Source organism: Mya arenaria, chromosome 17 (genome assembly GCF_026914265.1).
Source record: "Mya arenaria isolate MELC-2E11 chromosome 17, ASM2691426v1".
Taxonomy (NCBI): domain Eukaryota; kingdom Metazoa; phylum Mollusca; class Bivalvia; order Myida; family Myidae; genus Mya; species Mya arenaria.
The window spans coordinates 16,056,619-16,071,320 of record NC_069138.1 but is presented as its reverse complement, the minus strand read 5'-3'; the positions used below and the strand labels follow the sequence as shown (position 1 = coordinate 16,071,320).

At 33.0% G+C, this 14,702-nt stretch overlaps 1 protein-coding gene across 6 annotated transcripts in view; it reads left to right on the top strand.

Annotated features, from left to right (window-relative positions):
• The window catches only part of LOC128223943 (uncharacterized), a 32,568-nt gene that overhangs the window by 10,213 nt on the left and 7,653 nt on the right, over positions 1 to 14,702 (top strand). For 2 of the 6 annotated variants that reach the window (XM_052933446.1, XM_052933445.1), the window contains exons 2-3: positions 6,960 to 7,094; positions 8,005 to 9,363. In XM_052933446.1, the coding sequence (XP_052789406.1) occupies positions 8,044 to 9,363 (1,320 nt within the window). In that variant the 5' untranslated portion in view covers positions 6,960 to 7,094; positions 8,005 to 8,043. Of the gene's footprint in view, positions 1 to 5,309; positions 5,487 to 5,536; positions 5,675 to 6,959; positions 7,095 to 7,206; positions 7,317 to 7,399; positions 7,724 to 8,004; positions 9,364 to 14,702 lie in introns of those variants that run through there. The other 4 variants (XM_052933443.1, XM_052933447.1, XM_052933449.1 and 1 more) reach the window with 4 other exon arrangements.

Below are 14,702 nucleotides of genomic sequence, written 5' to 3'. Positions count from 1 at the left end.
TATGTACACATTGTGTACAAATCATTTGGTTGTATATATATTTCACAAGAGATGAAAGGAATTAAAAAAAAAAATATTGTCTACATTGACTTTGTTGTTTAGTAATGTTGTACTTTTCTGTCAGAGTGATCACACGTCAAAATACAAGAGTCTTGTATTACTGTGATTTTTTTACTTTCTCATTAGTTAACTCTGATTTTATTAAACAATTTGTTATGCTTTGTTATTTAACTTAGCTATAAACATGTACCGTTTTTAAAAAGTGCCCAAACCGAATGGTCTATGTTTTAATTATTATATGGCCACATTATACGCTTTATCAGACCGTGTGTTTGCAGCTTTACAGTTCAAATTTGTTAGTCATGAAAAGCATAATTTACTTCTTATTATAAGATTTATTTTATATCTTCATTTGATTGTGTATTATAGTGATCTTAAGTGTTTTATTTGCACTTGTATGGTTTTAAAAGTTTAAATATTAACTGCATTTTTGTGACAGTGAAGCAGTGGACATAAAGGGACTGTACACCAGATTAGCACCAAAAAAAGTCTTTTTCTGTAACAAATCTCAGGACAATTATCTAATAGAATGTGTTACGCTTTGATATCATTATTGTAAAAAACAGTACAAAATTAAAAAAAAAAATTGTGTCGGAGACCGGGTACGAACCGGTGTCGCCAAAATTGCAGTCCAGCCTCATATCCACTGAGCTACAACGGCTTACTCTATTTGGTTGTCATAATTCGGCTATACACCTACCTCGGTAATATCACGTGATAACACCGCCTAGCCAATGACGCATAAGGAATGAATTCTACCTTGTAGACATACCCAGTAATCTTTTTTAATGGAAAAATACGAAATAACTGCTAAACTTAAATAAATTGTAAACTATGTGGTACTTCAGTTTGTAAGTTTCAATGCATTGTACACATCAATGCCAAGTTTATGTCAGTTTTCGACATTCTTCTTTTTTTTCGCTATTTTATCATACGGAGTACAGCCCCTTTAAGAATGGCCTAAGATAGTTTTGCTGATAGTATACTTACCATATAAGTTCACTTTAATAAGATCTTCTCTTGGCCACTTGGCTACACTTTTAAGCTCTCATTTACAACTGGGCTGACAATGAAAGTTCATGACTTTTACTGACAAAATTTAGATAAGTCACTACTGATTGTCCATTTTGCATACTTGATTAGCATACTAGATTGGTTTTCGGTTGTGGGCTTAGCAGAGTGGAAGTAATAGGAATGCAACCTTGAAGATAACTGAATGCATCATTGTAGCAGTACTTGCTACATTGTATTTAATTACTTAGTACTTAGTGTGAAGGGAGTGTGTATTAAGAAGGAAGGGAGACACGATAGGAGATTATTCCACTTGTTAGAACACAGGTTTCATAGGGGTTTAACTGCTTACTCAGTGTGCAAGTTCTCTTCCTTTTTGCCTTCTTCTCATGCAATTCTTTCCTCATCTATCAATCCTTCATTCTTAATATCTCCCCATCCCTTCATTTACTCCTATTTTTCTCAATTTGCCTCCTTTACCAAACCCTCTTCCTTTCCCTTTCTCTTTGATCCCTGTACTCTGCAGAAAGGAAGAAGGAGATAGGAAAAAAAGTTGATGGATTGAAGACGTTTGATTAGAAGGAAGTAGGAGAGAGGGAAGACTAGTGGGAGTAAGGAAGTTGGAGGAAGGGAAGAATGGGGAGAGTAATGAAGTTGGTGGGGGCAGGAGAATGGGGAGAGTAATGAAGTTGGAGGGGGGGGGGGAGGCGAGAATGGGGATTGTAAGGAAGTTGTAGCAAGGGACGACTGGCTGGAGTAAGGAAGTTGGGTAAGGACGTTGGAGACTGGGAAGAATGAGGAGAGTAAGGAAGTTGGATGCAGGGCAGAAAAGGGATAGTAAGAAAGTTGGAAGGAGGGCAGAATGGGGATAGAAAGGAAGTTGGATGAAGGGAAGAATTGGGAGAGTAAGAGACAGTGCAAACTGGAGAGGGTCAGTAAGTTGGATGGAGGGAAGAATGGGGACAGTAAGGAAGTTGTAGGGAGGGAAGAATGGAGAAAGTAAGAAAGTTGAAGGGAGGGAAGAACTGAGATAGTAAGGAAGTTGAAGGGAGGGGAAAATGGAGAAAGTAAGGAAGTTGAAGGGAGGGAAAAATGGAAAAAGTAAGGAAGTTGAAGGGAGGGAAAAATGGAGAAAGTAAGAAAGTTGGAGGGAGGGATGAAGGGAGAAAGTAAGGAAGTTGGAAGGAGGGAAGAATAAAGAAAGTAAGGAAGTTGGAGGGAGGGAAGAATGGAGAAAGTAAGGAAGTTGGAGGGAGGGAAGGATGGAGAATTAAGGTAAAGAAGTTGGGGGAGGGAAGAATTGGGAGAGTAAAGAAGTTGGAGGGAGGGAAGAATATTGAAAGTAAGGAAGTTGAGGGAAGAGAAGAATGGGGAGAGCTAGTAAGTTAAAGGGAGGGAAGAATGGGGAGAGTTAAGAAGTTGGAGGGAGGAAAGAAGTAAAACGGTTGGAGGGGGGTAGGAAGAATGTGGAGAGAAATGAAGAAAGAGGCAGTGAAAACTGGAGAGAGTAAGAAAGTAAGAGGGAGGAAAGAATGGAGAGTTTTAAATAAGGAAGTTGGAGGGAGGAAATACTACAGAGAAGAAAGATTTAGGGGAATAAAATCATTGACAATTTGAATGGCAGATTAAAGTAATGAAAGAAGGAAAGGGATCAGGAAGGAATTTTGAATTAGTGGTAAAGGAAGGTTTAAAGAGGGGGGGGGGGGGGGAGAGGGGGCAGAGGAAATGGAGGGGAAACAAGGAACTATTATTAAGGAGAAATATGGGTGTGCTTTGAAAAGACAAGAGAAAAGAGCGAGTGGAAAAACTTAGTAAACATGAGGTAGGGAGAAAAAATGGGAGAAGGGAACAAAGAAACGAGCCAGTAATAGGTCAAATGGACCTCAACAATTAATTGTGAAACACCCAATGTGATCATTCTCTGATTGATATCTGAAATGACAAAAATACATATAATTTTATCTGATTACTTTCGACAAATAGGACATAATGCACGATTTATTTGAATATGTCATTTCCTTTGCTTTAATCTTTTATTGAAATCTATTTTAGATATAATTGGTATGCCATTAGCCAAATTTTAAGAGGATGTAATTATGTTCTAGCCATACGTACACATAAGAGTCTGTAGTACTGTGCTATGCTTAATTGACAAGTTTTATAAAAGAAAATTAGTGCAGTTATAACATGCAATAAAACTATCATTGAATTATGATTTATGAATAGTTTAAGCTAAACCAGGTGTCTAGGCCATGGAAAAAACAGCAATGTTTCTTTTAAAAAAAAAAAGCACAAAAAATCCCCACAGTATTTGGCTTTTGATGATTTATGAACTTTTTTTAAATCTCAATTCAGCATAACTGAATTCAACATAACTGTAATTAATGAATATTGTTAAACCAATTAATGCCTATTTAATTGTTAATCTTTGAAATACCGATGGTTGTGATGATGACAGGTCAAATGGCATCCTATGTGAGTAAGTGACCTCGATGAAACATTAGTGACATCATTGACATCACCACCATTCAAACAGCCCTTTTTTACCAAGTGTATTGGGTGTCTTTGAAATAAATAAGTAAATATCTGTGTATAAAAATACGTGGTCAGCGCACAATCTGTGCACATTATCTGTTCACTGACCAAATGCTTTCCTACACCAACCCTTAAGTAAAGCAAAAATATAATAAATACTAACTATCGTAAATAAGTGTTGGTTTGAATATCTCTTAACATATTATTAGCCGCTACAATATACAGTTAACATTTTTTTTATTTTTCAAAGGCCTTAATATGACTGTATTCATTGGAAATGATTTCCATACATTAAGTATATATTAAGCCTAAAAATAGTGATTATATGGCTGGTAAATATGTCCTTTTGACACTATTAGCTACAAATCTGTATTGAACATTCATCGACCATTTGGCCTATTGATCTAGACAACGTCGTATAGACAACAAATGGCAATTATTGCATACTTCTGTCTGTGTATATTGAGTGTGATAGGTTATTGCTATCATGGACAATACTATAAATACTCCTGGACAACAAGTATGTTTATACATGTACATGTAAATGATGTGATTTCTTGTTGATTTTTATCATTTCTTTGTTTTAAATTCTCAAAGCACTGACCTTCCAGTTTGATTCTGGGTTATGAAGGGGATTAAAAGGTATTACTTTAAGCCTATATATCCTCTACAGGTTCTCTACTTGGCAGGAATAAACAGAACAGCAAGTTAACCATTTACTGTTGTGTTTATGAATGAAAAAGGATTTAGTTCTTGTGGTAAAAGTTTTCTGTCTAACTCCTGGGAGAGGACCCAGGTTTGACACTTAGGTCTTAGAGATTGGTAAATAATTATTCTAACAATTTTCTATTGTATTTGTATTAACATGTTTGATTTGCACATGATTATACATGTATTAACTCATAGCTGCTAAATATGTATTCTGAAAATAATGAAAAACCATTGAATAATGTTCACATATCTTTAGCATATTTGTAAAGTTACATGATCTCAATCTCCAAACTGCAGTGATCTCCCCTTGCTGCCACGCCGCCATGAAAATATCTCGATGAGGGTTATAATCACGTGATATAGTGTTTTGTTTAAAATCTCATTTGAAAATATTTTATCATCACAACAAAAATGAATTACAAGGTACTCTAAAAGCATCATAAATCTATTTTGATTGCAACCTTATTTACATATCGTTAAACCCAGTGCAAGATGGTACCTGAGAACATTAACAATGTATTTCTATTTCTTTTCTAAAGCATGAGATACTTAAATTATTTTTTACTACTTTTTTATTCACTAAAAAATGGTTATAAATACGTCCCAGCTCAGCAATTAATCTTTGATGCATGTTTTTGTGACAGGCCTTAAAAAATGGCGGGGTCTGAATACTATGAATAGAATACATGAAATCTATAAAGATATTTTGGAAACATCAGGATCAAAACAGTAAAAATAATACATATATAATTGTAATTATTTCAGATAATCTTATTACGACTGAACATGTTGTCATTGTCAGTTTATATTGTAATTCTACGCTTTTAGATAAATATTTTGCAAGTCGCACTGAATCACATACATACATGCATGTATAAATACAATCTGCAAATGTAATCTGAGAGCTGCTTGAGGAAATTCTTATGTCCTACCAACGGTGCATAGTCAGTATGCACAGCAATTAAAACATTTAATGAGTCATGCGCTGTCTTGGCTTACATTTATAAGTAAGCGGATGTTGCTTGGTGTTGTATTGTACAGATTCGTTGTTTAGATCGCTAGAGAGGATAATAATGAAATGGTTTGTTTTAGCTGGTGGTGCATGTCTTGAAGTATAAGTGGGATTCATATCAAAAGGAACAGGACTTATATTGTGGGATTGTTCAAAGGTATTAGGTGTTTCATTTAGTTTCTGAAGGTTTCTTCTTGAGTTGAATTGACCTAAAATCCCAGCCTAACATATTGTAATGCTGGGTTACTTGGCAAGCCTTTACTACAATCATTTACAGCTCTAATTATCATGTGCATAATTAGCGTAATGGGAATCTGACAGTGTTTATGCCATTATTATTACAAGGTATGACATTTACATTGTTAAAGCGATTAATGCATTTTCCTGCAGTGTTCACAGGTTGTTGTTGTTGTTGCTGTTGTAACCATTCTAATGATCTTATTAATGTCTTAGCTGATTTTGAAATCAAATGAAATTTCTATTCTATTATAGTCTTTGTTTGTGTTAATTGTTTCAAGTGTGATATATTTCCACCTGATGGAGAGATCATATTAAACAAAATATATACATAACAATGATTAATATAAGTATAGCTACAATTAAGAAAAAATAGTAAATAATAACACAGTCATAAATACGGTAAGCTAAATATCTACATGTGTACATGTTTACCAACCCAAATTAGATTTTGTTGAAAAGGAAATAAATAAATTTGATAATTTAAAAGTCCTTCCAACAATTAAAACTGCCAGATTGTGATATAATTTAAGATCATAGTTTCAGCTTTGATAGTATTTATTGTTCAATGACTCCTTTCCCCTTACTTGAAGTTGATTTAACTGGCACAGGGAGCTGTCACACAGCCTTACAGTTAAGGACTACCTTTCTCTCAAGACTTTCAACAAATAGCATAAATAACACTGTATATGAAATACGGTTACACGCCAACCTCAAATATAATGTCTTGGAATATAAACCAATTGGTTCATATATCCCTGATAAGGGAATGTTCATTCAGAAATGGCCTGTCATATTGAACGAATCAACAGTTTTTGATAAATTGTTCATTTTGCAGTAACATTTCATGGTCAGAATGATGTTTGCTTTAAAAACATATTCATAATCCATTCTTATCAGTGAACATGAAAGATTTGCAATAAAATGTTCAATCCTTACTGATAAGACATTGTCAATATCAAGCTTAAAAGATGTGCAATCTAATGGCTGTTTCAAATCGGGTTAGTCTTAAACTTGGTAAGGGTTCATGTAAGAAAGTGTGTGCCAAGTTATATTATATATACAGATTTTCAAGAATCTTGAAACTTATAATTGTATTGAGGAATGAAATGTCAATAACCATCTATAGATTTAAAGTAATATATGGCTAAAAAAATGTGTTCTGAGTACTCTTCAATATATAAAACAATAAGGCTGTGTCTCTAAAGTTTTGGGTTTTGATTGTGTTCTTTCAAACATCACCATGACAACTAAAATTTGTCAACTTCTACCTTCCACGTACTTCCATATTTTTGTTCTAGATTTTGAATGTATAATATTTCCTCCAGCATTTGACTACCCTCGGTGGCTTTTAAACCAAGTGAGGCTATTGATTTTTCTTGTTTAATTTCAGTCCGCTCAGTCTGTGCTACCGAATACCTGGGAAGAAAGACGACCGTAAACGGAATATAACATTGATCGACATTTAGTGACACGCTGTGTTGCAGAAATCAATCAGTCTCTGTGTGGTAGGGTTTACGTAATACAGGTAAGTCTTTGTCTAATTTTAAAAATGGATTGATTGAAAATTTTGTTAATGTTAGTTTCCTGACATTGTTAAATAGCCAAACAGATCAGGCATAAACTTAACCAGGCACAACTCTGTAGACCATAGGAGAGCATGTGTCATAGTTCTATGTAGATTATTATGTAAATTATTCAATAATTAATTCATATTTCGTTATGCTGTACTGACTGTTATGACTTTAAGGTATATATAAAATGTTGATGCATTACTGGCTTATTTAAATGTAAATGAATGAAATGTGTTGATTTCTAAAGGATATGATTGGTGAAAGATTAGTTCAGATATAACAAACTGCTAGGATATTGCTCAATAAATAGGATAATGATTTAATGTTGACGGTCCGATCATGTAGATATCAAGAGTTGTTAATCATATTTTCGTTTCTTTTTTTTTACATGAGCCGCTCTGTTGATATGCAATTTAAGGCAATAAAACATGTTTTTGTGAAACGCTTGAAGGCATGTACCAGCAAGAAGCGTGTGACTTGATTTGTGCGTGTTGATATTAACTCAAGTTTCTATTATATAATAAGTGAATTGGATAAACAGCTTTAATATATGAAAACTTGAGAAAATACATTCAACATATAGGTATCCAAGATTTGAACTAAATGTTGTTCTTTTCTTTTTAATATTTGTTGTGATATTGATAACGGTGATATTGATATTTGGATAATGTCATGAATATACAATCTAATGTAAAAGCTTTTCATAATTGCATATTGGACCTATAAATGGGTGTATAGAAATATATTTGAAGGTTGGTGATAATTGGGATGAAAACAAACAAAGTTTTTCTGTCAAATGATATGAAAATATTTTGTGGCAGAAATGCACAAAGATGGATTAATTAATTGATTTTATTGTTTTAGGGGAAATAATTTCATGAAAAGCTCTCCAGCAGAAAAGAAATGGAGGTGGAGACAGGAGGGAGCCAGGAAGAATGTTCAAGTGTAGATAACCCTGACATTACAGAAGTTGACAACAATTCTGTGGATACAGAAGTTTGTGAAAAACCCAATCCAATTGATGATCTTAAGATAACTGAAAAGGATTATCAGGAAACATCTAACCAGTCTGTTGATAGTGTGTATAGTGTTAATACCAAAGAAAATAATGAATGTGAACTGGGTGGAAATAAGGAAACTGAAATTGAAATAAAATGTTTGGATACTATTAATGCAAACAGTTTAGAGGATTTAAGGCCAGACAAAGTTGAAGACAAAGATCATGAACATGATTCAGGCACTGATCTAGGGCCTGATGATCATATTGTGGATGATATTGATACCAAAGTTGATGACAACAAGGGTGCAGAGGATATTGTAAATTCTGAGGACATTGATATTTACAGTGTAGTGATGGGTAATAACATGGAAGGTGAGGGCAGTAATGTTGATAGTGAGAGTAATGTGGATGAAAATTTGGACAATGATCCAAAAATTGGCGATGAAGCATCTGTAGCTAAAGTTAATGATAACTGTGATAAGCATGAAGAGAATACACATAAAACTGAGCAAGATCTTGGAAATCAACATGAAGGAACTGAAGATAAGGAACAAAATGCTCAAGATGTTGATAAAACAGAATTACAAACAAATCAATATGAAACCAAAGATATTCAGAGTGAGACTGTAGATGATATGGATGCGACACAAGATAATACTAAGTGTGTGGAAAAGGAAGATGAAAGTGATAATGCTGAGCTAAGTGTGAAACCTGGAGATTCAAGTTATGATTGTGGAAGTGATAGGGATGGTGCAGAAGTGGAAATAGATAAAGAGCAAGTTGCAAACTTTATTAAGTCAGTTCTTAGTGATATCCAAGAAATGGTGAAGGAAGATGCAAGTTTGTTAGAGTGTAACAAAGTCTCAACTGAGGAAGACAGTGCTACAGAACTTGCAATACCTACTGAACATACTGATGATGAAACCATTCAAGAGACAGATTCTGGTTTAACTAATGATCTAGTTGGTGAAACAGAAACTTGTATATGTGGGTCAAGTGAACAATCAGAAGAATTAACAAGTGCTCTTGACAAGGATCTACAGCCAGTTGTTGAAACTGATGATAAACTCAACAAAGAATGTTCAGATACTGGTGAAAATCTGATACCAATGAAAATAACTGAAGGAGATAAGGCAGTGGTGCCTGGAAGTGCTGAAACAACAGAACTTACTGTTGATGATGAACTCACAGCTGAACAAAAGCTGATGGAAAATCAAAACCAGGTAATATTGGTGTAAAGTGGCAACAATTTTCATATTAAGTCAAACATTTTGTGTGGTGAAAGTACATAATATATTCACCAAACACAGAAATGGTAACAATAATTTCTATATACTCATTAATCATGAACAGTGAAGTTTCATGATGTTCAAATACTGGTATAGAAATGCTTAAATGATCACCATCACATCTGTCATGATTATTCAATGTTTTACTAAATCCAACTTATACCATCACCTATCCATTTAACATACATCTCATTTGTTCTAGATGTAATCATTTTAGTGAAGAGGAAAGGAAACATATTGATCATGAGTTCATATAGCTGCAGGCCTTGTGTACTGTTTTTTATGCCTGTAAATATTTGCATAAGCTTGTTTGCAATTCTAAATATGCATGTTCTGATAAGGTAAATCAGCTTTTTATCTTACTCCATTGTCAGTTTGGCTAGCTTCTCCGTTTAATGAAGAAATAAAGTTGTGGCCTTGCCATAGCCTTGGTGTCATGCAAAAACATGGACCTTGGCCAATTAAATTAACATTTTGAAACAATATGTTTTCAAAAGACCGAACAAGGAATGTATAAAATATTTTTCAAGGAAATCAAGATCCAGATATATATATATTAATATTGATCTTCCGACTATTACATAGGTTTAGTAAATATGAACTGAACCTTTTAATGAGAGAAATGTTTTAAAATAGATTTAAACTTTTAGTCAGTGATGTCTCGTCATGATCTTAAAATGATAGCAGCTAATCAGAGTTACCTTAGAGTCAAGTAATTAAATAAGAATTTAGCTTCATACAAAGACGATTTTACCTACAATTTAATATCACAGGATAATTAAATCGTGACATGTTTTAATAACATGGAAACACATTTCACCTTCCCTATGAACATTCCGATTTCACTAGAGTATATTTTTCTACATAGCCTGAGGGGTGAAATTTAGTTGCTGCAATTTAGTAAATAACATCATTTATTTGCAGTTTTAGTTGTCCTGTCAAGTGATAGAAATTTGTCAAGATTTTATCAATACTGGTGTAATTAAGTTATTACCCAAGTAAATAAATGCTGATATTATGCAGTTTCATCTCAACATGCAATTTTGATTTTCATCTGCAAGTTTGTCAATGGAAAATTTAGGTTTAATGTTTTTAAGATTAAATATGCTGTGTAAATGGGTTTGACATAATTATATTCATATGAATTTGAAGAAAAGTGGGTCTTATTACAAATTAATTGTTTTGGGGTTTTGTATTTTTATATTGTAGTTTTGTATTAATTATAGATATTTTTTATGTTTTAAAGGTAAAAATGAACAGCTGTGGTCTTGATGTGTTTCATGTAGAAATGGTGTTATAGGTTTCCAGACGTTCATATCAAAATAAAAAGGAATAATCTCGGAATATGATCCAAAACTCATAAAGTCAATGTTATTTATAATATAAATTGTTATTATGATGTTTCATGAAAACATTTATATTATACTTATTTTTACTCTTTGATACCAAAATTGCAGAAAAAAATACAATTTAAGTATAATAGAAAAACTTGGTCACCGGGTAGTGGGGAGCGAACCCATCCCAGTACAGTCAAGAAAAAAAATAGATCAAACAGATATATGTCATCCATTTGCCCACAAGGACTCATACAAAGTTTTTGGGTAATTAAACTTTTATAGAAAACATTGGTCGCGTCATGTGATAGTGTCAATCAACCAATCATGCTACAGCCTTTTGGTGAATAGCGTATAAGTAACGCATTTTAAACTTGTGGACTCATAAGACAAATTTGAGCATATATCAACATTTGTTGAAGAGTTTGAGCCGTCAATATTGTCAGTATTGTAGTTATAACACTCCTAATAACTTGCCACAATTTATTTTGTAATAAAAAAATGAAAAGTGCATTTTACAAACCATGAACGAGTCTCTAAGAAACAGATGCAAAAACAACAAACTCCTTATTTGGTAATTTTTAATAATTTAACTATACCCTATACATACACAGTACACCTTGATGCTATATCACACCTATTCATAGCACCATTCCTCATATCGTATTGCACTGAGTAATAGGATTTCACAACACCTTTGTTTGCAAGGAAATAAAATATGATATCTGAAAACATAACTTTTTCTATTATCACACAGAGAATCTGAAGGATATTAGTTTTGTTGGCAGCATGGAATATTAATGTTCTCACCATCTGCCACCCTGGTAGATTTCAAGGCCTTAACAGTACGAGTTATTAGTTTAACTAGACTCTATCTTTTGATTCAAATATAACTGGTTTACAATTATGAGTACGGTAGTTGATAATTTGTTTATTTGAATACATCTGCAATGTCCAAAATTACACAATAAACAACAGGAAATGTTTGTTTGTAAGAAAATTAGTTTAAAAGACAGAAACTAGATCCAACAATTTATATTTTTGGCCTAATAATTTAGCAGCTGTTTCAAACTGTTGTGTTTTATCCTTTCAAATGTGGTTTTTAATGTATTTTAAATATTACAACATGTTGCATTTCCATATTTGGATTCAAACCGGCTTTGATGTCTTCAATTTGATGGCATTTATTGACATTGCAGTCAATTGATCTAGGGGAGTTTACTATAGTTGTAATTACAATCCATTTAATTCTTGCATTGGAAATGCCTAAAACTTGAGGTGAAGCATTTTGAAAAGTGATACCATGAAGCAACATGATTGATAATAATTATAAAACAAAAACAATAAAAAAGAGTGACACAGACTCAAACCACTTCAAATCTGAAAGAAAGGGTTTAACATAAATATGTACAAAATGTTTGAAATTAAAAGTTGCCTGTGTTATTATGGCCCCAACAAAGACATTGGATTGAGTAACTTGCAAGTATAGAAACTAGACAACCAGAAGAAGCTCTTTATCTTCCCAGACAGCAGAATGAAAGAAGCTTCTTGTTTAATCTCACATTGATCAACTCGGTCAACTCTCTGTTTCTAGCTACAGAGACATTTTGTAGATGTGTTAGTGTCTCCATGCTCAACAGGACATATTCGACATTAAGTATCTAGAAACATGGTTAACAACAAGTATTTTGTTTGCAACTAACATTAGCTGGTTTTCAGCTGAACATGTGCGTTTGTACCAATTTATTTTAGATTTAACTGAAGACAGACGTCAATTGATATGCAGGTGTCATCTTTGAGAAGCCAAGAACACTTAGGGCTTATCAGACACAATTTTCCCACATGTATATAATAATTTCATTAAGTATTCCATTTTAATATTCCTATCCACTCTTTGTGGGATTGATCATACTATTCATTTAAGCCTACAGTACATTTTGTTCTCATATTTGAGAAAAAGTTATATTTAATAGCCAAAATGTATGACAGTATCTTCGTTATGAATTCAGTGTTTTGTACCAGCAGAAATATTCTGTTATTTGCTTGTGAACCTGTTCACAGGTGCGAATCAACATGCTCCAATTGATTATATCTCAAACTGTTTACACAACTATTAAATGCTGCCTGAAGGATAAACTTTATGTTATTTCAATTTATAGTTGTCTTAATAGGATTGATTTATAATTCATACATTGTAAACAGTATTCATTGACCTAAGATACTGGCTATTATTATTCATACATTGTAAACAGTATTCATTGACCTAAAATACTGGCTATTATTATTCATACATTGTAAACAACTTTCATTGACCTTACTGGCTATTATTTTACTTATAATTGTTTGCAGTCCTTAACATTAAACTCTTTAACTGTGTAAGTTTTGTTTATAAATTCATAAGAAAATGTGCTGAAACTGTAGAACCTTAAATGATGTACATTGTTATATGATGATGGAGTACTGGTGTGCTTGTCTTAAGCTTATGCCAATGTCAAAGGAACATGTCTTCAGCTGAAATGTCAATTTCCAAGGAGTATGTCTTTAGTTTATGTCAGTTTGAAAGGATTATGTGTTAAGTTTATGTCAGTTTCAAAGGAGTGTGTCTTAAGCTTATGTCAGATCTCGCTTGAGCATGTCTTAAGCTTATGTCAGTTTCAAAGGAGTGTGTCTTAAGCTTATGTTGGTTTCAAAGGAGGGTGTCTTAATCTTATGTCAGTTTCAATGGAGTATGTCTTAAGCTTATGTCTGTTTCAAAGGAGTATGTCTTTAGCTGATGTCAGTTCGAAAGGAGTGTGTCTTAAGCTTATGTAATTTCACTTGAGCATGTCTTAAGCTTTTGTCAGTTTCAAAGGAGTATGTCTTAAGCTTATGTCTGTTTCAAAGGAGTGTGTCTTAAGCTAATGTCATTTTCACTTGAGAATGTCTTGAGCTTATGTCAGTTTCAAAGGAGTATGTCTTAAGCTTATGTCTGTTTCAAAGGAGTGTGTCTTAAGCTAATATCATTTTCGCTTGAGCATGTCTTAAGCTTATGTCAGTTTTAAATGAGTGTGTTTTAAGCTTATGTCAGTTTTAAAGGTGTATTTCCTAGGCTTATGTCTGTTCCAAAGGCATATGTCTTAAGCTTATGTCAGTTTCAAAGGAACATGTTCTAAGCTTACCATATGTCTATTTCATAGGAGTATTATAATTGTCTTTGGCACCTTATTAAAAGCATTTAGGATCATATACAAGACAAAGATGACAGAAACAAACATGTAGAGTAGCACTTCTTTCGTTATGCCATACTTTGAAAATTATACCAAATTTTTAAACAAGTGATACCTTTGATTAAATTCAGGTTGTTTACATTTCTATTTTAAATCATTATTCAGTTACACATTTCAATTGAAAATACTTATTTTTGACTTAATTAATTGTAAACATGCTAGAAATTTTTCAAAAGAGAACATTGTGCTGTAACTTGTAATAGAACTTGAACAATACTATGGCCTAAAATTTGAGACCTGTTGGCCTGTGAGTGATATGTGCACTAGTCATGAATAAGTGACTCAACTGGCTACATAATTATACATCACGATAAGTTATAGTGATATAATTATAGCCACGGAGACACCCAGGGTGATCTTAACTCTGTAACTTAATTTAAACATGACAAAAAGTTGCATTAGATTTTCCAATCTACGTAAATAATAACAAACCACAATTTGTATGATGTTTGATATTATATATGAGATGAAATAAATATTCATAAACTACATCTGTATATATATTCTCATCATGACCATTAATTTACATTATGAAATAATAGAAGTATAGGTTCTAGTTCATGAATTACAAATTAATCGTCTTGTCACAATATAATTATATAAGTTGACTCAGTCACATTCGTTATACACCTATAACAAAATAGAGGGCACTGAAGTTCTTGGCTCTGAGCGT